General features: G+C 34.0%; 1 protein-coding gene across 4 annotated transcripts in view; it reads left to right on the top strand.

Moving 5' to 3' along the window:
* Positions 1 to 24,342, top strand: part of DMD (dystrophin) — a 2,105,574-nt gene that overhangs the window by 977,209 nt on the left and 1,104,023 nt on the right. For all 4 annotated transcript variants that reach the window (XM_054470954.2, XM_063660502.1, XM_054470953.2 and 1 more), the window contains exon 44: positions 22,763 to 22,910. In XM_054470954.2, the coding sequence (XP_054326929.1) occupies positions 22,763 to 22,910 (148 nt within the window). The remainder of the gene's footprint in view (positions 1 to 22,762; positions 22,911 to 24,342) is intronic.

Here is a 24,342-nt window from a genome sequence, read left to right as displayed (position 1 = left end):
CAAGCAAACTCTAATGTAAACTATGGACTTCGGGTGTTAATGATATATCAATGTAGGTAAGTCGCTTATAACAAATGTACCACTCTGGTGTGGGATGTTGATAGTGGGATAGGCTGTGTGTAATGAGGAAGGGGGCCAGGGAGTATATGAGAAATCTCTGTACTTTCCCCTCGATTTTGCTATAAATGTAAAACTGCTCTAAAAAATCAAGTCTATTATAAATGAATAGCAGAAATAAAAGTTCAAAAGAAGAAGATAAATTTGAAGAAATATCTCGTAAAGCAGTATAAATAGGCAAAAGCATGGAAAATGGGAAAGAGAGTATAAGAATCTTAGAAGATCATTCTAGGTAAGTGTTTCACAACTAGGGGTGATTTTGTCCTACAGAGGACATTTGACAACGTACGGAGACCTTTTTCGTTGTCACAAATCAGGAAAGGATGTACTACTGGCCTCTTGTGAAGAGTGACGCAAGAGGAATGCACCATGCAGCCATCCATAACCAAGAATTACTCATTTCAAAGTGTCAATAGTGTTTATGTTTAGAAACCTTGTTCTATGTAATCCAACATTCAAATAATAGATGTTAAAAATAAAACAGAAGAGAGGCAACTGTGGAGAGAAAATTATCAAAGAAATGACAAGATCAGTTTTCTTAGAACTGAAGAAAATGAGTGTCCAGGTTTAAAGGGCTTACTAAATGCCCAGCACAGCAAATAAGCTAAAAATCTACACCAAGGCTCATCATCATAAATTTTTACAAAAACAAGGATAAAGAGAAGTTCACAGATCAGAAATCAGAACGGCTTTGGACTTTTCAACAATAGCCATAGAAAATAGCACAAAAGAACACTTCCTTTAAACTTCTAGGAATAATTAACTTTGGCTTTGATTTCATATCCTATATGAAATTATGTTCACAAATTCTTTGATGCTCTTCTATTCAAGAGTTACAGCTGAATGTCCCTGTCATTGAGTGTGGACTAGATTCAGTGACTCTCTTTTGGTGATATGTCATTTCCAAGTGTAGGTTATAGAAAGACTGTGGTTTATGTCTTGTGTTCTCCCTCCACACCTCTCTCTCTCTCTCTCTCTCTCTCTCATATGCGTTGCTTCTTCTGTGGGAACACATGTCATGAGCAGCCCTGTGGAGATGCACGTATGCTGAGAAGCTAAGGCCTCCTGCAAAGAGCCACAAGAATGAGCTTAGAAGTGCATCATTTAACACCAGTCAAATCTTGAGAGGCTGCAAGCATATACAACAGCTTAACTACAACCTCATAAAATAGCCTATGCCAGTCCCACCCTGCTAAGCCACTCTCAGATTCTTGACCTTCAAAAACTGCCAAATAATAAACATTTTTGTTTTTAAGCTGCTAAATTTTGGAATGATTTGTTATTCAACAATATATAAATTGTACACCCTGATTAACTATAAATTGTGCAGAGAAAATAATTTTCAGAGAAAGCCTTATGTACTCCCCTAAACCTTTTTTCCCCAGAAATCTATTTTAAAAATATACTCTACCAAGTGAAGAAAGAAACCGAGAAAGACAAAGAATGTTTAGTTGTGATTGGAGATCAGAAGGAGAGTGTTTTAGGCGTGATTCGCCTTGTTATGCTGCAATAATAAGCAATTCCAAAATATTAGTGGCTAGAAACACAAAGGTTGATTTTTCATCTTTGCAACATACCCAACACAAGTCAGTCAAGGGTTCTGATCATTGTAGTCACTCAGGAATCTAAGCTGATTCAGTCTCTAGTATTTTATCATTCTACCATAACAACAAGAAGCTTTAGCATTCACCATGTCAGTCAAAAATGCATGGAAAATTTTAAACTGACTCTTACATGCCTCTATGTGGGAGTGATATATGTCATTTTCATTTCACTTCATCATCCAAAGGAAGTCACATGGTCATGCCTAACTTTGAGGGGACAGGGGATTATAATCACTAATATTTTTAAGAGAGGTAAGAGAATTAGGAAAATATTGGAGCATTAGTATTACCTGCAAAGCATAGGATCCAGTAAACAAGAGAATCAAACGTGAGAGGAAGATGCAAAGTGGTGCCAGAAAGATGGTGGAGAAAACCCTGTAACAACAGCTGTATAACAGGTGTAGAGAGAAACCTGTACAGATTGGAGAAGAAAATAGTGCTCCAGGAATTTTGTTACCAAGAAAAAAATAATCTAATGTATTTGAATGTATTGAGACGTGGTATTTTTATTGTGTAAGAGTATAATATATGAAATGTATGACAGAAGTACCATTTAAAATTTTATTAAACATAAGAATTAGCTCCCTATCTCACACTGTACATAAACATAAAAATGGTAAATTGATGGATTACCTAAACATGAAAGGCAAAGCATTAAAAAATATAAAAATGTTTTCGGGCATCTAGGGCAAAAGAGGTTTCCCTTAAGCAACAGCACAAAGCAAAAATTATAAAGAAAAAGACATATATTTGATTATTTTAGTTAAAAACCTGTACAATGCAAAGACTTTATAAACAAAGAAAAGACACAGGCTCAGATAGTATATTTGCAATACTAAAACAATGAAGGATTTATGTCATAATTTAAGAAAAATATTTACCTATCAATAGAACAAAATAAAATAACGTAATAGGAAAACATTTTTAAAATTTAAAAAATAATAGACAATTCATAGAACATCTGAATGTCAAATACACTTATGAATAGATGCTAACTCTCATTTATTACTGGAAAAATTACTTTGTATTAGTCAGTTTTCATGCTGCTGATAAAGACATACATGAGATTTATACAGGAAAAAGGTCATTTATACAGGAAAAAGGATTTAATGGACTTACAGTTCCACACAGCTGGGGAGGCCTCACAATCATGGCAGAAGGCGAGGAGGAGCAAGTCACATCTTACATGAATGGCAGAAGACAAAGAAAGTCCCCTTTATAAAACCATCAGATCTCATGAGACTAATTTACTATCACGAGAACAGCATGGGAACGATCTGCCCCCATGATTCAGTTACCTCCCACCAGGTCCTTCCCACAACATGTAGGAATTCAAGATGAGATTTGGGTGGGGACACTGCCAAACCATATCGTACTAAGTGAGATAACGTACTCCCATCAGACTGGAACAAGTAAAAAATAAAATAAGATTATGAAAGGTCACAAACTCTCATTGTAGAAATTTAAGTTGGTACAACCAATTTAAAGTGTAATTTAGCAATAATCTAGTTAAACTGAGGATGGCATGTCCTACCAAACAGTATTCCAGTTAATCACATTGAAGATAGCATGATTGTTCTCAGGCTTCCATATTTTGTGTTGAAAAGTAAGTTTTCAGTGTAATTGGCATTCCTTTAAAATAGACTTGTTTCCTCTTGATGATTTTAACATTGTAATTTTGTCTGATTTTCAGCACTCACCAGTCTTTAAATGATTATGTAAGATTTTCATTGCTGAGGAGGAAATCCTATCACCTCAAATACTATCTTATTAGTTATATTTTCATTTTATTTTACCTTGATATTAAATGAATTCCTTAAAAATTTAGGTTAGAGAACTAATAAATGATAAAGAGAAAAATGATTTTTCATCATGATAGCTGTTATGTGAGGGTGGAATCTTATGGCTGATTTTTTTTCTCTGTCATTTTGTAACTTGGAAATTCTTATTTTTTTAATACAATGACAATATTTTTATAGTTAAAAAACACTAAAACTAAAACAATAGTCTGTTAATGAGAAATTGAAGGGCGATTTCATTAAGTTAAAAATCCATGTTAAGGCATTATAAGATGAATAAATACTCCAAATGAAAACAAAGTGAAGGCCACTTTTAGTTAACTTTTGTACCCGCTACTTATTTTTCAACAGTGGTCATGTTAGAAAAAGTTGAAAAAATTAAACAAGATACATCCCCTTTTGGCCTCTCACCTTCCAAAATTGTAATGGGTAGACTTCAAATTAAATATCGAATTCGACTCCTTTCCACTTCCACCCTCATAGCATTAGAGACATGTGGAAAAATGAAAAAAAAAATACAGTTTCCTATGGCAGGGGACCTCAACCCCCGGACCACAGACCCGTACCAATCCATTGCCTGTTAGGGACCTGATTCGCAAAGCAGTAGGTGAGCAGCAGCGGGCTAGGGAAGGAAGCTTCATCTGTATTTACAGCTGCTCCTCATCACTCCATTTCTGCCTGAGCTCCACCTCTTGTCAGATCAGCAGCCACATTAAATTCTCATAGGAGCACAAACCCTATTGTGAACTACTCATGCAAGGGATCTAGGTTGCATGCTCCTTATGAGAATCTAATGCCGGATGATCCGTCACTGTCTCCCATCACCCCCAGATGGGACCATCTAGTTGCAGGAAAGCAAGCTCAAGGCTCCCACTCAATCTACATTATGGCGAGTTGTATAATTATTTCATTATATATTATAATGTGATAATAATATAAATAATGTGTGCAATAACTGTAATGTACTTGAATCGTATAGAAACCATCCCCCAACCATGGTCCATGGAAAAATTGTCTTCCACAAAACCAGTTCCTGGTGCCAAAAGGGTCAGGGACCACTGTTTTATGGGTTAAGTGAAAGTTGGATTTGAATCCAACTCTACCTTTTACTTCCCATGTGAATACTAAACAATGACTTAATGTCTCTGAATCTTTTTTTCCTTCTAAGTAATAACTACCTTGCAGAGTTATTACTTGAATTGGCCATAAGGTAAAGAGGACACCAAATACAGTGAATAATAACATAATAATAAAGAATCCTTATGAATTCTATTCAATGATATCCATATTGAGGTATTTAAGGTGAATGATACTGATGTCAGCAATTTACCTGGATATGCATCAAAAATATGATTGATGGATGGATGGGAGGAAGGGAAAGATATGTGATGAAAACGAGTATAGTAAAATGTTCATGGTGGAATCTAGATATATAGATATCACTTGTAATTTTTAAAAATGTTACTGCATGCTTGAAATTTGTTACGTTAAAATAGTGGGTGAAAATTCTGATGCCCTGGCCGTGTCCCAAATCAGTTGAATCAGAATCTCTGGTGTATTTTTTTTTAAGATCCTTGGATGACTCCAATGTACAGCAAGGTTGCAAACCACTATTCTAACTTCTCACCACCCCCTTCTTTATAGCTTACAAAATTATATTTTTAAATGTCAAATGTCACAATTTCACTTTCCTTCTTCAAGAACAGATTAGACTTCTAGCTTCTCCTGTGCTCTCATCTTGCATAACATTCATTTGCACATGGTTAAAACTGATAGGCAATAAATAATAACCCATCTGTCTTTTCCTGACCCAATATAACTAAAACCTTCCTTTCAAGGCGAAAATGAAATATAATCTCACAGACAAGAGTAGCTATAGACAACTAATTCTTTCTGGTCTCTTGTGGTCATGGGACTATTCACCACTGCTGTCCCTGCTGTCTATTTGGTGGACCAGCCAGTTTTACTGTGACCCGTACCATGGCCGGTGAGAAGCATGAAGCTGCCGAAATCGCAGTTGTAGGGTTAATGGAAAACATGGTGAAGTATAGCTTACATATATATACAATTTTGGCACAAAATAAAGCCTAAGAAATTGTGCCGGGCTGGGTGTGGTGACTCACGCCTGTAATCCCAGCACTTTGAGAGGCCAAGGTGGGCGGATCACCTGAGGTCGGGAGTTCGAGACCAGACTGAGCAACATGGAGAAACCCTCTCTACTTAAAATAGAAAATTAGCCAGGCATGGTGGCGCATGCCTGTAATCCCAGCTACTCTGGAGGCTGAGGCAAGAGCATCCCTCCCACCCTGGAGGCATAGGTTGCGGTGAAAGAAGATCACGCCATTGCACTCCCGCCGGGGCAACAAGAGCGAAGCTCTGTCTCGAAAACAAAAACAAAAACAAAAAAAAAGAAAAAGAAATTGTACCAGGAAGTGGATTGGGAATGGTCTATATATTCTTCCCCTCCAAGAAGTTTTTTAGTTTATTGTATTGTGAAAGATCTGCGGCTATTTATTTTGTTTGGTACTCTCTTGCATTCTTTTGCATAAATGAACTCAAAAACTTTAAGGATATTCATGAGCCTTCATAATATTGATCTAGTACATCTTGCCCAACTAGCCCTTGGGCCATTCATTCCATGCCACTGGTTGAAAAATATGCTCCCCACCCCAGTAACATCAGCATCAGACCTCTGCAACCAGAAAGATTCTATAGGTAATGAAATCCAAATGCTGGCATTTGGAAGTCGAACCAGTGTTATTTTGAAATGGAAAGGCAAAAGGAAGTGCATGGAGCAAGTACAGCATGTGCTACAACTTCAGTACATACCCTCCTTAAAATACTGCACAACTAAACTGTCAATTTCCCATTGATAGAGATAGTATCTTTTTCAGCTTTACACTTTCCGAATTCAACACACTGCTAGCCTCAGGACTAAGCACTCAATAAATGTTTATCAAAAGAAGGAGTAAATGAACCAATGGTGAAATAAAATGTACAAACACATATGCTTCATACAAATTTAGGAAGCATTTCTAGTGAGCTTTGTTGATATTTTATTTCTTAAAGGTTCTTTTTCTTTCCATGTTCATGTCGTTCTTTATTTTTTAAAATGTTGCTTCTGCTTATTTCTCTTTCTACAGCAGCTATATTTACTTGCCTGAGAGCACAGCATATACTGATGTTGATCAGACTTTAGATGAAACACCTAAAATGATAGAAAAGAATCGACTCTAATTAAATAATAAAGTAACCCCTACAGGTGCCTTCAGGTGTGGGAAAGAAAAAATTTAATGAATATAGTAGTTTTATGCCAAGAACATTTCCCTTATGCACCTGTGTTTTAATAAGATAGAATATAAAATAGCAAAAGGGGCCCGACTTTTGTGATGATATTTACTCATAAGGTAGTAAGTCAGGTGTGATGAAATTTTCTTTGACTTAGAGCTGCTATTCTTGGGTCAGATTTCAGTTCAGTAAATTTGCAGTGAAGTTGTCTTTCTAACATGGTGTCATCATGGAACTGCCCTGCTCCCACAGTAACATACAGGCTAGGGAGTGAGTAGGAGGGGGAGGAAATCCTCTTAATGTTTATGATGGCAGTAGATTCAAACTAAAATTAGCATTACAGCCATACTCCTAATAAGGGGCCCCTGGCATATTTAATTCATTTAACCAATTTATCAAAAATACATAAACTGAAATCTGCCTTGAAATTAATTACTGTATCTCTATTTTTATAAGAAAATATTTTGGACCCATTCCCTCTGCCTTATGGGTGCAACTCCCGGCAGAATAGGTCATGTCTCCTGAAAATAGTTCTTATTTTCTGTACTACTTATGACCTCTTATAGCCTAGATGTTTTTCCTTGCTATTTCTGGTTGAAATGCTAGTCTGGCATAATTTCTAGTTGAAATGCTAATCTGGCATAATTTCAGAACTAATTTTCTGTTAATGCCACTTGGAACATCTAAATTCCTCCTTTTTCAATAATACTATATTTGTGTGTTCCAAACACACGCAAATCATACTATATTTGTGTGTATAGTAAATTCCAACTTATAAAAGTAAAATTGGAATTTTTTTTCTTTCTTTGGAAAATTATTTTATAATTGAGAATTATAAATGTCACTTTTTTTAATGCTGCAACCTTTGAGATTGATTTCAATAAAGTAAAACTTAGTAAACATTAAGAAAAATGATAGCTTGATATGTTCATTAATATGGTAAGTGAAAACTTTTATGTGTGTATAGGCTCTTATTAATTATAACTACCTTCATAGGAAAAACAGTCTTGTGGAAGGTAATGGTGCCAGTGAGTCTGTATAAGAGAGAAAATAGAATTTCCCATTTAGAATAAAGCTAAGTAAAAAGTGAATTGTTTCAGTTTTATTTATATATTTGTAAGTGTGCTCTCATGCCATATATATTCAAAGATAGACAGGGATCTTAATCTTTAATTTTTTATGGCCAAAGAAAATGAGTCCCATGTAAAAGGGACATTTTCGTAAGCTGATCTCAAGTGGTGTATTTTGATTTGCTGCAGCAGCCTATGGAAGAAACATCATTTTGGCTGCCTAAGCAGAAAAATGTCATACCTTTCTATTTTTTATTCATACTCTGCATATTTGGAATCTGTATTTTCACCATACTTCTGGGAAGATAACACGAAAATGCCTTACTTGCCTTGAAATCAAAAATCTGTTTGCCCTTCATTTTAAAATAAAATGGCTTTTTCATCTCATTTTCCTTTAGCAGAAAAAAGTAAGTTAAATTTTTTTGTGGCTGTGTTAAGTGTACTGTTCCTCCCTCATTGAGAAAGAAACAAAGACATATGATTCCATTTACTGTAATTGTTTTGGTTTGCCCAATTACAATAGCAGTAAAATCATTTACACATAGTAAAATGTTTGAGCCTTAAAGGACAAGAAGACTAAATATAGCTGAAGATATACAACTTTCATGTGCCAATGAGGAAATGTATAAAATCAGTTATACATATTTTCCTCATTCATAGATATTGAAAATATTCATATATATGTATTTGATAATTTAATATTTTCTAAATAACAGAAATTATATACTGTATATATATTTGGGTATTATGATTATTGTTATTGCCACCATTGAGCACTTACTATAGGCTCAGAAAACTTCACTATATTATTTTTAATTCTTATAACAACCCTGTGAAATATATATTATGACTGTTTCACAAATGAGAATTCTGAAATCCAGAAATTAAATCACTTGCTAAAGTTCACAAAGCACTGTTAGGCGATAAAACAGAATTTCAAACTCCTGTTTACTTGTTTTCAAATTTTATATGCTGTACAACCTGATTGTTTTACTACTTGTTCTTAATTTCAAAAAAAAACTTCATACTAAAAGAAGATACTTTGGAAGTTCTGAAGAACATGTTTTTGTCCGGGTGTGGTGGCTCACGCCTGTTATCCCAGCACTTTGGGAGGCCGAGGAGGGCGGATCACGAGGTCAGGAGATTGAGACCATCCAGGCCAACACAGTGAAACCCCGTCTCTACTAAAAAATACAAAAAATTAGCCAGGCGTGGTGGCGGGCGCCTGTAGTCCCAGCTACTCGGGAGGCTGAGCCAGGAGAATGGCGTGAACCCGGGAGGCGGAGCTCGCAGTGAGCCGAGATCGCGTCGCTGCACTCCAGCCTGGGCGACAGAGCGAGACTCCGTCTCAAAAATAACAAAACAAAACAAAACCAAAAAAACATGTTTTTGTTTCAGAAGGTATACTAATTTGAAGTGGATACCAATTATTTGTATTAAAATTACTTATGGATAAATTTGAATCTGCAAAAATTAAGTGCAACATTATTTTTTGGCACCTGTTACAGGAGGTAAATATGGTGATTCAATATAGTTTCTACACTTAGGGAGCATTTAGTGTGGTTTAGACGTAATGACACTAATGTAAATTAGAGTAGAATAAATTCTTTAAAGCAGGACAAAAGGAGTGTTAAAGAGTACAAAGTTTCAGTTATGGATGATAAAATTCTGGAGATCTATTATACAGCATAGTGCCTACAGCTAATAATGCTGTTTCGGACACTTACAATTTCCTAAGAAATCTTATGTTGTGTTCTTACCACCAATAACAACAATAATAAAGGGGACAAGAGGAAATTTTGAGTGATGACAGATATGTTTACAGCCTTCATGGTGGCGATGGTTTTGTGGGTGTATACTTATCTCCAAACTCTTTGATTATGTATATATATATATATATATATATATAATGAAACTCTTTGAGATACATATATATGTAAAATATGTGCAGCTTTTTGTATGTCAATCATACTTCATTAAGGTGGTTACAAAAAAGAATCAAGAAAAATAATCATCCTAATAAAAAGAGTGTTATTGTATATTAAAGAGGGGAGGGATTACTTCTAATTGGTAGTATCAGAAAGGTCCTCATGGAGGAAGGTATAGAAAAATTTAGGACAATATAAGCAACAATACGTTAAGAAAAGGAATAATATAAACAAAAATAAACCAAAAGATGAAGAACCCTCAAGGATGTTTATGAAAAATCAAGAGAAATTCCATTTTGATTTGAGAGTATGAGGTACTTGTCATGATATATAATGAGAAGTGTCTAGAAATATGTTATTTTGAGAAAATGCTACTTAGAAAGGAGCTTAGGTTATTTATTAATCCATTCCTTTGAAATATAAATTTCATGATAATCAGAAACATATGAGTGTAACTGTCCAATAACAACATGATTTATTTCCAAGAGGGTAGTATATTATAGGAGAAGTAGGATTTTTTCTCTTTCACAAGCTAATACAGTGTTTACTGATTCAAATGACACTTAAAAAAAACAAGAAACGAAGAACATATACACTATAAGCTATCCTTATTCAACTACATTATTGTCTTGCATTCCTGATTAGAAACATACAAGTTAGACTCCCAATGTCTCAGTTTTCTCATTTGCAAAATGAATAAAATAATAGTACCTACACCAAGGTGCTCTGGAGTATATTTAATCATGTACTTAATCTGAAGTTTTAATTAGAGTGCATAGCATATATTTGTGGTTGCTTTTGCTCCTATTTCTGGGTAAAAGTTCCTACATCTATTATATATGTTTTGTGTTTGAATGAAGAGGAAGTCATCATTATTTCAAATATCCCCTCTAGCCAACAAATGAAAGATAAGACTTGGAAGCTAGGATGTCTAACACCGTATCCTCTTCATGTGGACTATATAGTAGAAGATATATAAATTAAGACTCAATTAAATGCTCACATTTTATAAAGGAGACCCTTGAATATATCAAATCCTCAGAGAGTGTGTTAGTTTAAACTTACTAAGAAATTTAAATTATTTAACTGAGCCTGCTGAGTCAGTTTCTATAGTTGATTTCTCCGAAAGGTCTTGGTATTAAAAGTAGCATTACAGATCACTAATAGCAAACTATTTCTGCTACTTTGGGTATTTTTACAGGGTGCTAATTGTGCCAAATCAAGACATTGAAATTGCATAATTTTAGGTTAATATTAGCATAATCCTACATATTTTTTCAGAAGCAGTGCAGGAATAGTACACCCTGAATATTTTTCCATCATGATGGAATTTTCAAATATCACAACCTTTACATTGTCAGTTGTCTGCTGGAACATTATATTTTGTCAAAGATATTTATAAAAGAGAAGGGCAAAGAAAATTTGTGGTGTTCTAGACAATAGTAATATCAGGGACACTTTTGCTTTCTTTGTTATAACTAATGAGTTAAATAATCAGATACCAAGCATAGGTAAAGAAATGAATCTCTAACTATTTGAGTACTTATCAATTTATCTCAAGGATATTTATGGTGTTTTCCCCTAAGCCAAAATAGAGTGCTTAATTAAGGTCCCCTTAGCCCCCCAGAAACCACTTAGGTCAAGTTTCTGGTATGTGTGTATACTTATATACGTACTAAAGTATATGTATGTTTGTGTGCACTTTCAGATCAAAAAGTCCTCATTTATCTAAAAGCGATTTCAGCTTATTGGTGAGGCTTTTCTGTTACAGCCTCCTCCTCCACAGATCTGCCTGTCTAGAGATTTAAGCCCAATAAGAGTCCAGCAAAGTTTAAACAACACTTTAGAAATCTAAAGAATTTTAAGATTTATTTTAATAGTCTTAGTGATAACCTGAATTGTTTGTGAGTTCTTACAAATAATGCAATCAACATTTAAGTAATTTATTTTTTTTTGTAAGTTTGTATAAATTTAAGGTATACAAGTACAATTTTGTTACACGGATATATTGCAGAGTGGCGAAGTCTGGTCTTTTTGTGTACCCATCATGCAAATGATGTACCTTGTCTCCATTAAGCAATTTCCTATCCTTCACCCCCATCCCACCCTCTCACCCTTCTGAGTCCCCAGTGTCTATTATTCCACACTCTGTGTGCATGTGTACACATTATTTAGCTTCCACTCGTAAGTGAGAACATGCAGTATTTGACTTTCTGTTTTTGAGTTATTCCACTTAAAATGACCACCAGTTCCATCCATGTTGCTGCAAAAGACATGATTTCATTCTTTACTATGGCTTTGTAGTATTCCATTGTGTATATGAAATTGTTTATTCCATACGCAATGTGTGTGTGTGTGTGTATACATATATATGTATATATGTGTGTATACATATATATGTGTATATATGTGTGTATACATATATGCGTATATATGTGTATACATATATGTGTATATGTGTGTATACATATATGTGTATATGTGTGTATACATATATGTGTATATGTGTGTATACATATATGTGTATATGTGTGTGTATACATATATGTGTATATGTGTGTGTATACATATGTGTGTGTATATGTGTGTGTATACATATGTGTGTGTATATGTGTGTGTATACATATGTGTGTGTATATGTGTGTATACATATGTGTGTGTATATGTGTGTATACATATGTGTGTGTATATGTGTGTGTATACATATGTGTGTGTATATGTGTGTGTATACATATGTGTGTGTGTATATGTGTGTGTATATATATATATATGCTAAGACTTAGAAGCTAGGATAGACACACAGTGGAATACTACACAATGGAATACATTCATTTACAGACATATAAATATAAAGAATATGTGGAGATATATCTCCACATATTCTTTATCCAATCATCTGTTTTTAAATAATGCTATTGACTTCTTTAATGTAAGGTGAATTTTATCAATATTGTTTTGGTTTAAAACACTCACCTTAAAAGAGTCACAGTCCCTAAATGTGCATCCCCATATTTAAATTAGGTCTCAGTAAATTTGTGCAAAGTGTATTCTTTTTAGGATGGTGTTGAACTTGCTAAATTATTTATCTTTAAGAATCATTGTTTTGTGTCTTTTATTAATGAAAACAACAATTATGTGATTGCTGATATATTTGGAAAATGATTTCTGATGTAGATTGATTTTCTATTGTAAATTCTGTATCAGCATTAAAAATTTATAGATTACTAACTGTATTAATATTCATAATACTAGATTTTATTGCTGTTTATAACTTGGAGTGTACTTTCATCCTCCTCAAAAAGCTGAATGAGGTAGGCAATATTATTCTTGGTTTATGTGTGAGATAACTGAGACTCAGAGGTAAAATAATGTATCCAAGAATTCATGGCTCTTAAATGGAAGATATAAGGGGTTTGTGAAATTACTCATGGACTTTTTTATTCATTCATTCAGTTATTAAAATGTATTCAACATTTATCATGTACCAGGAACAGTGCTTAGTACCAGGAATTCAAAGGTGCATAAAACATCTTCCTTATTCTAAGAGGTACATAGTGTACTGGAACAAACAGCCTTGTAAATACATAATTAGAACATGAAGTAGTATGTTAACAGAGGTTTTCACAAAGCTGTGGAAGCTTGTCTTATGAAGTAACTGATTTCAAGGGAGACAAGCCTTACGGAATAGTGACGTTTTAGATAGGGTGGCATTCTAAAATACAGCAAAAGGCCCACAGTAAAAAAGGAGTTTTGGTTGTTATGAAAATTTTCAGATTTTCTATGTTTTCAGTACAGTATACATGGTGGGCTATGTGAATGTTTGTATAGGGACCAAAGTAGGAAGTGAGGTTATCTGTTAGAGAGTGCTGGGAAACTGAAAATAGGGAGAGATGAGTTGGAATACGCTGAGGAAAAGTTATTAGGAGTTTTCAAGAAAGGCCGTGACAGTGGGGCTAGAGAGAAGAGGCTAAATTAAAGAGTCATTTCTGGTTTAGAATTGATAAAATATAGAGACAAGCATGATAAGAAAGAAATCGAGAAGTAAACGATGGTCTCAAGATTTCTGGCTTGGAAATCATTGACTAAAATTAAAACTAAGGACTGGATTAGGCCATTCTCGCATTTCTATAAAGAAATACCTGAGACTGGGTGTTTATAAAGTAGAGAGGTTTAATTGGCTGATGGTTCTGCAGGCTCTACAGGAAGCATAGCAACATCTGTTTCTGGGGAGGCCTCAGGGAGCTTTTACTCATGGTGGAAGGCAGAGCAGGTGTAGGCATTTCACATGGCGAAAGCAGAGAGAGAGAATTGTTGGTGGGGGTGGGTGGCTACATACTTTTAAACAACCAGATCTTGGAGAACTCACTCATTTTCATGAGGACAGTACCAAGAGGATGGTATTAAACCATGAGAAACCGCCCTGATGATCCACTCACGTCCCACCAGGCCCCATCTCCAACATTGGGGATTACAGTTTAATATGAGATTTGGGTGGGGACACAGATCCAAATCATATCAAAGACTTGCATGGGAAAATAAGGAATTGTTGACATAACATCTTTGAGGTTCCCATCAAATGTTCTGATGAGGATAGTCCAAGAAACAGTTGGCTATATAGCTCAGATAAGGGCTGAAATTTGGAGCTATGTCATAATCAGCCTAGATTAAGAGTCAATAATCTCCTGCCCATGGGCCAATTCCACCCACCAGTTGTTTTTGTAAAGTAGTATTGAATCCCAGCCATATCCATTTGCTTATGCTCCATGTATACCTTTTTTTGAACTTCAAGGCAGAGTTGAGTAGTTGTAACAAAAACCATATGGCCCACAAAGCCTAAAATATTTATTCTCAAGATCTTTATCTATAAAATTTGCCAATCCCTGCTGTAGATGTTAGTTGAACCTTTGAAAGCAAATGAGGTTTCATAAGGCAATGTCCATACAAGACATTTAACAAGTTTACCTATAAAAACTAGAATTCCTTTGAGGGGAACACATCCTAGTCTCCATTAAGCACTGTAGAAGAGTCCCCTATAATTGGAAAGAGGTCATATTAGGTGTTGACGTTGGTGGTACAGGTCAAAGAAAATTTATCTTTGCTGTTTATTCAGAATGCAATAAGTGAAGTTATGAGAAATAAGGGAAAAAATGTGTAGAATTTCAACAGCGAAGAGAGGGGATAAAGGAGTGAGAATGAGTTCCTAAACTCAAGTATTAAACACACTGTGAGAAACTTAAAATCAAAGTATGACTCCAAACGTATTCGAAGCCTGAGAACAAGGCTCACAACCTAGGGAGGATTAGGGATCAATAAAACAGAGTGTTACAAAGTAAAATGTCAATCCAGAGTTGTAAAAATATCAGCATTTAATATATTGAAAGCAGTAAAACTGAATGAGAAGGCTATCATTTTATATCACTGTTTATTTCTTTGCCTTGTTCTATAAATATTTCAAATTATAAAATTTTTATTTGAGAGCAGAACTACCAGAGTGAGAAGATCAAAATTGGGACAGATGCTTTTCACTGCACACACTTTTATTTTTCTGCTGTTCATACATTATCTTGTACAGTGTACATGTTTTACCTAAAAAATTAAAATGGGGTCTCCTCCTTAGAAAAAAAGTATATATTCTGTTTCAAACCATATACAAAAATAAAATCCCAGAAGATTAAAAACCGACATGAGAAAAAAACAAATCGATAAAGCTTTCACAATAAAATAGAGGAGAATATGTTAATATTGGGTAAGAAAAAAATTGCTTACACAAATGATGAAGCACTAATTGTGAATAAAATAACAAACTGGACGACATTGTATATTAATAACATGTATACATCAAAAGACAGCACTGAGAGAGTAAAAATGAAACCCACAGAGTAGAATAAATTATTTGGAATACACACATAATGGATGAAATGTGTGTATTCATAATTATAAAGAATTCCTACAAATCTTTCAGAAAAGAACAGATAATCCAATAGAAAAATGGGAAAAGTTCTTGAAAAGTGAACCATGGCACAAAAAGGGCTTGTGGCCTGCTGGCAATATTCTATATCTTGACCTGGATGGCATTTTTAAAGTGATCATTTTATCGTAAATAACTAATGTGTTTTATGCATCACAGTAACGTTAAGATTTTTGTCATCTTTACAAAATAAGAAATCCAAATGGCCAATAAATATATAAAGAATTTCTAAGCCCCATTAACGGTCCAGGCCATGCAAATTAAAGCTAAAATGAAATATCACTGCTTACCAACCAGAATCATTGAAATTTATAAGTCTGACAATTCCATGTGGTGGTGAGAATATACAGCAATTAGAAATTTCACACAATGTTACTTGGTCTGTGAATTGTAAATAGAAGTGTAAACTTACAGTACTGCTTCTTGGAGAGAAATCCATTTGGCACTATCTAGTAAATTCAAAGATTTACATAACCTATAGCCCATCAATTTCACTTCTATATATACACTCTACAGAAATGCATGTGTCCATATTCCAGGAGACATGTTTGGGAATGTCATAGCAGCAAAGTAATAGCCCCAAACCGAAACTACTTCAGTATTTATTAATAGTAAAATTTGCTATGGTTTGAATGTGTCTCTTTCCAAAATCAGGTGTCGATAATGTGCTAGTACTAAGAGGTAGGGTGTTTAAGTGGTGATTAGGCCATGAGGGCTCCTTCTTTGTTAATAAAACTAAGACCCTTATAAACAAGGCTTCACGCAGCATTCAGTTAGCTTGCTCTCTTGCCCTTCTACCTTCTGCCTTGTGAAGATACAGCAGGAAGGCCCTCACCAGTCACCAAACGCCAGAGCGTTTATCTTGGACTTCCCAGCCTCCAGAACTGTGAGTGAATACATTTGTATTATTTGTAAATTACCCAGTCTCAGGCATTTTGTTATAACAGCACAAACAGACTAAGACAATCATACAGTGAGAAATTAATCAACAACTAATAAGCAAAGATGTAGATTAATCTCGAAACTATGATATGGAGTGTTCCATTTGGCTGCTGGAAGTTTTATTTCTTGGTCTGGGTGATGGTCACCATGGGTTTATATGAATTGTTCCCTATATTATGTTTCACAACAAAAAGCATTTAAAAAGTAAATATATGTAATGTACTCAGAGATAGGCATGGCCAACCATGGATTCTATGCTGAAATAATGATTCAGATTTCATCAGCATGCTAATGACATTGCCTATTTAAATACTTTAAGTCCTGAAATTAAAGAAGGTAATTTCTTAGGAAGGAATATCTAATTTATGGGTCTATTCCCCACCAGAGGGACACTAGCATGGCTCAGATTCTATGTTGGTCATTTTATTTGCATTTAAAGTCTTAAGCCAAATAGAGGTAGACTAATAATGACAACAACTACTACTACTCATACTTGTTGAACACTGCCAGACACTGTTCTAAGAAATTTGCATTTTCATTTGTAACTGAGCTTACTTGAATCTTCTCTCTTTTTTTCTTGGTTAATCTAACTAGTGGTCTATCAATTTTATTTATCTTTTCAAAGAATCAACATTTTGTTTCACTGATCTTTTATATTTTTGTTTCAGTTTCATTTAGTTCTGCTCTGATCTTTGTTATTTCTTTTCTTCTGGAGCTTTGTGTTTGCTTTGTTGTTGATTCTCTAGTTCCTTGAGGTGTGATGTTAGGTAGTCAGACTGTGAACTTTCAGGCTCTTTGATGTAGGCATTTAGTGCTAGAAAATTTCCTCTTAGCCCTGCTTTTGCTGTATCCCAGAGGTTTTGAATAGATGTTGTTGTGAATGTGGTGCAAACGGAACACTTGTACACTGCTGGTGATTGTAAATTAGTACAACCTATATGGAAAACAGTATGAAGATTTCTTAAAGAACTAAAAGTAGATCTAACATTTGATCCAAAAATCTCACTACCGAGTATGTACCTGGAGGAAGAGAAGTCATTATATCAAAAAGACACTTGCACGCATATGTTTATAGCAGCACAATTCACAGTTGCAAAGATATGGAACCAACCTAAGTGCCAGTCGACCAAAGAGTGGATAAAGAAAATGTGGCATATATTTTCATATACCATGAAATACTATTTAGCCACATACCATGCAATACTACTCAGCCGTAGAAAATAATGAAATAATGTCTTTTGCAGCAACTTTGATGGAGCCGGATGCCATTATTCTAAATGAAGTAATTCAGGAATGGAAAACCAAATACTGTATGTTCTCACTTATAAGTGGGAGCTACGCTGTAGGTACACAAAGGCAGATAGAGTAGTCGAATGGACTTTGAAGACTCAGAAGGGGCAGAGTGGGAAGGGAGTGAGCGATAAAAAATTACCTTTTGGGTGTAATGTACACTACTTGGGTGACACGTGCACTAAAATATCTGATTTTACTTCTATACAATTCATTCATGTAACCAAAAATCACTTGTATTCCAAAGGCTATTGAATTTTTGAAGAAAAATTAATAAAATAAAAGATGTAAAAAAAGAAATTTATATATACTCATTTATTGAGCTCCCACAATTAACCTTAGGAGGTAAGTACTTCATAATTGGTAGTATACTTATCTTTTACTAAATATTTGTATTACTTGGGAAGTTGAGGGGTGGGGAGAAGTAGCCAGGTACTATGATTTGGGGCAGATAACTAACTTTTATTTATTGGCACGTACAGTTTAGACCATGAGACACTAGCCAAGGTCCCTCCTCCTCACCTAATCAAAGATGAAATATGTGGGATGAAATAATCAGCACTCCAATGCTGAGTTTGCAGACCTAAGTATAAAACAATAATGGATATGTCAGAAGGCTACTAGGGTGTTATTTATTTAAATCTATTTCATGGAATTTACTACCAACTTAATGGTCTGAAAGTGTTAAAAGTATGTCCCAAGTACCGAATTACTCCCTAAATGTAATTTACGCTTGAGAATAATCTGACTAACTTGATTTAGAACATCAGAAAATAAGTTATGCTGCACATAAATGAAGCAGCAGTGTAATTTTAAATATCGGTTGCATAGTGAATGAGAATTTTAATATTTGCAAAATTCTAAAATCACTTGATTTATTATCCATATGTTTATACTGACATTTTTTGCCCTTTATTAAGTTCCATCCATATTTCTTCTGACTGCCAAGAAAAAAATCTTTCTTTCCTAAAAATATTACAGAAGGCAAAAATTATATTTGTTTCCCTGAATGCTATTTTTGATGTCTCTACTTGTTTCTAGTTGTTACCATTTGCTTCATTCATGGGCAGTCCAATTAATGGAGTGAGACACATTTAGGGAGCACAGTGACTAATTAGATATTAAATTGGTAAATCTAACATTGTAAAACCAGAAAAAATATATATATATATTTTTTCATTTGGAATTTTCCTTGGTGGAAATGAGTTTAAGTTTATAAGTAGTCATGATAAAAAATGTAATTTTACATAGTAAATTCAAAGATTTAGACTCTGCTATTAACAACACCTATTAAATACTGAAAAGTGTATTTTAAAATTTTATGTGAGGCTTGAAATGGAGTCTAAAGTATTATTACTCACATTAAATGTCATCACATGTAAAGCCCATGATTTTATTCTTTAATATTTTGTTTGAATACTTATTTCAACAGTAATTTCAATGATAAAATTAAATCAACTTTATAGTTTTCAAAGGTTAAGCAGTTGCATGCTGTAACAAATACTTCATATTTATATGTTTATAAAGTGACAGCATAAGTCATTTTTATTAGGTCCTTGAGGATGCAAAAGTTTGGATTATACGAGGAGACGAGAGAAAAAGGGAAGAAGGGCATTTCAGAAATATGCTACCGATACGCAAATTCACAAGTCCTAAGGCAGTAGCAGGGGTCGGGCAGAAAGTCCATCCTGCCTCCCTCTTGTGGGCCTGGAACAATGGTGTAAATGGAAGGCCTGTTCCCCTTCTCTTCCTACCTCCAGCTCTGTCTTACAGAGCTACGGGTACCATGATCAAGTGTATGAACCCTTATGGTTTTCTTCTCTTGGGAGAATGGAAAGGAAAGATAACTTGTAGATAACTTGTAAAAAGGAAAAAATTCAGGGTGAGGGGGATTTTTTGAATTTGGTAGAGGATGGCAATTACCAATATGATGAGTGATTGAGAAACAAGTCTGTGCAACAGGTTTGAATTTGAAAATCTTTGGGGTATACAGGACCCTGATATGAAGAATGGGCATTTATAGCAGTATGTCGGAGAAACAGTCACCTCCTAGTAGCTAAAAGTGTTGGCAAAAGTATAGTTCAAGTGATTGGGTAGGAAAAACAGTAAACCAAGAGTGGAGACTGATGGTTGCTACAAAGGTGGAGTGGTAAGTCGTGACCAACAGGTACTTCTCTGTGCTCTGGTCAGCTGCTGACTGTTTCTCAGACGGTGGTAGCAGGAGGAGGGTTCGAGTTAGCAGTCATTTGCATATGAGACTGCCATTTAAAAGAATTTTAAAATTATTTCATTTTTCTGACTCTCAAAATATGAAAAGCACATTGTAGACAGATTGAAAAATATAGAAAAATTATATAATAAAATTAAAATAAATATAGTCTCACCTATATGGAACAATGCTACCTATGTTGCATAGATGTTTAGATTCTCATTCAAAAGCAACTCTTTGACTACAGTGATGCAAATGCATGTAACATATGCAATGTGCAATTCATTTTTAAAGGGAATAAACTCTTATGATATATTCGTAGGTCATTTATTGTGTGTTATATACCACTGAAAATATATGAATGCTAAATTATTAGTAAACATACAAAAACATTCCCAAGATCATTTTGTTGTGGAAGGATATATTGTATCTGAATAACTCTAGAATACCATAAATCATCAAAAGTAACATTCTTGTTTTTCACTAACTATATATAGTTAGAGAATACCTCTTTGGCTACCTTCGGTTGCCTTTTTTATGCTACCAAAATGCTGTCTGTTTTACATGATTTTAAAGGTTAAGCATATAATTAATTATTCATTAAATACAATGTCTGAATGCAAAGTACATGTAGATACATTATTAAATTTTAGGTAGTTAATAAAAGTAAGGGGAAAAAACCTCTAGAACTATCACTTTTAATTGTTTAACTGATAAGGTGAAGCTTCATCTTGGAAAAATAATTTCACAAGAGAGCATGTGCGCTGGTAGAAAGGTGCCATTGAAACAAGAGATATTTGGGTTAGAAGCCTCTCTCTACTATTTAATATCATTTTCACCTTTTGGCAAATTATTTGGCCTCTGTTTTCTCCAATGGAAAATGGGAATAATAATTGCTATGCTGCAGGGTTATTGTAGGTGTCAATGAAATGATATGTCTGGCACTATAAAAGCACAGAGCCCGGTGCCTGGCTATTAGTAACTGTTTAATAAATGTTAATTCCTTTCTCTGCCCAGTACATCAGTAGGCAGATGTAGCAATTTAAAAATTCTAGTGTTACTTTAAATTCCTGAATGAAGGTAGAGGACTGAAAAGATATCATGGTATTCAAAAGTATGATCCATTGCTTCTTAAGAATAGAGTTCAGAAAAGCTTGACAGATTCCTGTACTCTGAGGCAGCACCATAGCTGGTAATCTTTAGGATGGCTATTGGTTTAGTGCTCACAAATGCTTGCTTGGACAGGCCCCAGGAAATCTGGTAGACTGTAAGCCCAATAAGATTTCAAATCTTACTTTATGGCAGTGTTTTTCACCTTGACTGTACATTGAAATCACCTGGATGCTTTGAAAAATAACAGTGTCAGTGTCCAACCTCCAGAAATACTGATTAAGTTGGTCTGGAGTGGAGCCCCAGGATCACTGTTTGGTTATTGTTGTTGCTGTGTTTTAAATGCCCCAGTTGATTCTTATGTGCAACTGTCTTAGGTAAACATATAGCCCTGGTTCATATTATTTCTGCCTCAGTCTCTTTTATGACTGGAAGGTGACAAAATACTTGTTTCCTAATATTCTTTCCGTGTGCACTATTAACACATTTGACTTGTACTAAGTTCCTGCAGTATTCCAATCTAAAATTTTAGTGACTACAATAAAATAAGAAGGATTAAAGAAGGCATCGCATAGTTTAGTATATCGGTTATTTAATGCTTACATGTGAGGCTACAATATGAATTACATCTGTCATCTTATTTTAAATATTGACAGAATCCTTAATGATAGTGATGAATTATTGATTTATTGGTGTGATAATGGTATTTTAGTTGTATTTTTAAAGTTTTATTTGTAATAACTATATGTGTTTATGGGGTACAGTGTGATGTTTCAGTGTAATGTTTCATTGTGTAATGATCAAATCACGTTTCTTAGCATATCCATGGCCTCAAACATTTATAATTTCTCTGTGGTGAGAAAATTTAAAATTAACTTTCACTATTTTGAAATATACAGTACAATATTGGTAACTTTGTTCATCTTACTATGCAATAGAACACTAGAACTTATTACTCCTTTCAATTGATGAATAGACAGTTTTGGATCAAGAATAATATTGAAAGTGATAGAATTTATGAAGTAATTTAATTTTTATCCAAAAATATTTTGAAATTGAATATATTGCTTCCAAATAATTTATTACAATGTTAAGATATTTGTAAATTTCTAGAATTAAAAAAATATATTTTTGCTAATAGTCCAAAATAGTTGCTTTATCTTTCTGTTAATCAATAAATATATTCATTTTAAGGGGAAAAATTGCAACCTTCAATTTAAAATCATCTTTTGTATTGAGTATTTTTTTTAAATGTTGTGGGTACATGCTAGGTGTAGATATTAATTTTTATTTGTTACTTGAAACTAAACTCTACAAATGCAATAAACTATCAGAGTGATATCTTTTGTCAGTATAACCAAAAAATATATGCTATATTTCTATAATCTGTTTTACATATTCCATTTATTTTTCTTGATCCATATTTTTTACCTGCAGGCGATTTGACAGATCTGTTGAGAAATGGCGGCGTTTTCATTATGATATAAAGATATTTAATCAGTGGCTAACAGAAGCTGAACAGTTTCTCAGAAAGACACAAATTCCTGAGAATTGGGAACATGCTAAATACAAATGGTACCTTAAGGTAAGTCTTTGATTTGTTTTTTCTAAATTGTATTTATCTTCAGCACATCTGGACTGTTTAACTTCTTAAAGTTCAGGTTGTAAAGGGTGATGGAAATTACTTTTGACTTTTGTTGTCATCATTATATTACTAGAAAGAAAATTATCATAATGATAATATTAGAGAACTGTGCTATGGACTTCTTGTGTCAGGATGAGAGAGTCTGCCTGGACGGAGCTGGTTTATCTGATAAACTGCAAAATATAATTGAATCTGTGACAAAGGGAAGCATCGTAACAGCAAGGTGTTTTGTGGCTTTGGGGCAGTGTGTATTTTGGCTTTATGTTGGAACCTTTCCAGAAGGAGAACTTGTGGCATACTTAGCTAAAATGAAGTTGCTAGAAATATCCATCATGATAAAATTACAGTTCTGTTTCCCTAAAGACAATTTTGTGGTGATATAGCAATATTTCTATATATTCTATTGACAAAATGCCTTCTGAAATAGTCCAGAGGCCAAAACAATGCAGAGTTAATTGTTGGTACTTATTGCCTTCTTTATGGTTTATGTTAATAGAGAAGCAGCATATGGATGATAACCAGTGTATAGTTTAATTTCAACTTGTGGTGTCCTTTGAATATGCAGGTAAAGATAGATTAGATTGTCCAGGATATAATTTGGTTGCTAAAATACATAGTTTAGGCATAAGAAACACTGTGTTTATTACACAAAGGCTTAATTATTTTTGCATCTTTTTTAGCTCAAATTGTTCATGTTGCAATAGTCAATCAAGTGGATTTGAATTGTAGCCAATTTTTAATGCCAGAAAATACTGATTAAGACAGATGAGGGCAAAAAACACCCAGTAGTTTATTAAATACTTTAGATATTTCAAAATGCTGGATTCACAAAAGCAATATCACATTTGACTTTACAAGTCTTCATTCCCAAATATGTTTCCATAGTGAATATGCCTTTTGATATTAAGGAGTTAAGCATTTAAACACCTATTTATATGATAAGCTATTTAAACACAGAAAATATTTTTAAAATCTTGTGTAATTATATGTATATCAATCAAACTTGTATGCACACCAGCGTTGGCATTTGTATAGAGAGGAAATGTATGGATTCCCAATCTGCTTTAATATAGAAGATACATTTTTAAAATAGCACTGAAGTGAATTTTGGGCCAATGTAGCATAATGGGGTCTCTGCCTGAGAGGCAGAAATATATTAGAGTTATATAAAACGTTTTGGGGTAGATATAGAAACCACTTGCCATTTTCAATGATATCCAACCCAAGGTAGTTATATATTTTAATTTATATTTTATTATAAAATTAGTACTTATTGTGAAAAAAAATCAAGTAACATAGAAATTTGTAAAGGTACCTCCATTCTACTCTTTGGAGGATGGTTGTTCGGTATGAATTTTGCTACATATTTCAG

The sequence above is a fragment of the Pongo pygmaeus genome, chromosome X (assembly GCF_028885625.2).
Source record: "Pongo pygmaeus isolate AG05252 chromosome X, NHGRI_mPonPyg2-v2.0_pri, whole genome shotgun sequence".
NCBI lineage: Eukaryota > Metazoa > Chordata > Mammalia > Primates > Hominidae > Pongo > Pongo pygmaeus.
The sequence above is the reverse complement of the archived record's forward strand: the minus strand, read 5'-3'. Positions and strand labels throughout refer to the sequence as shown.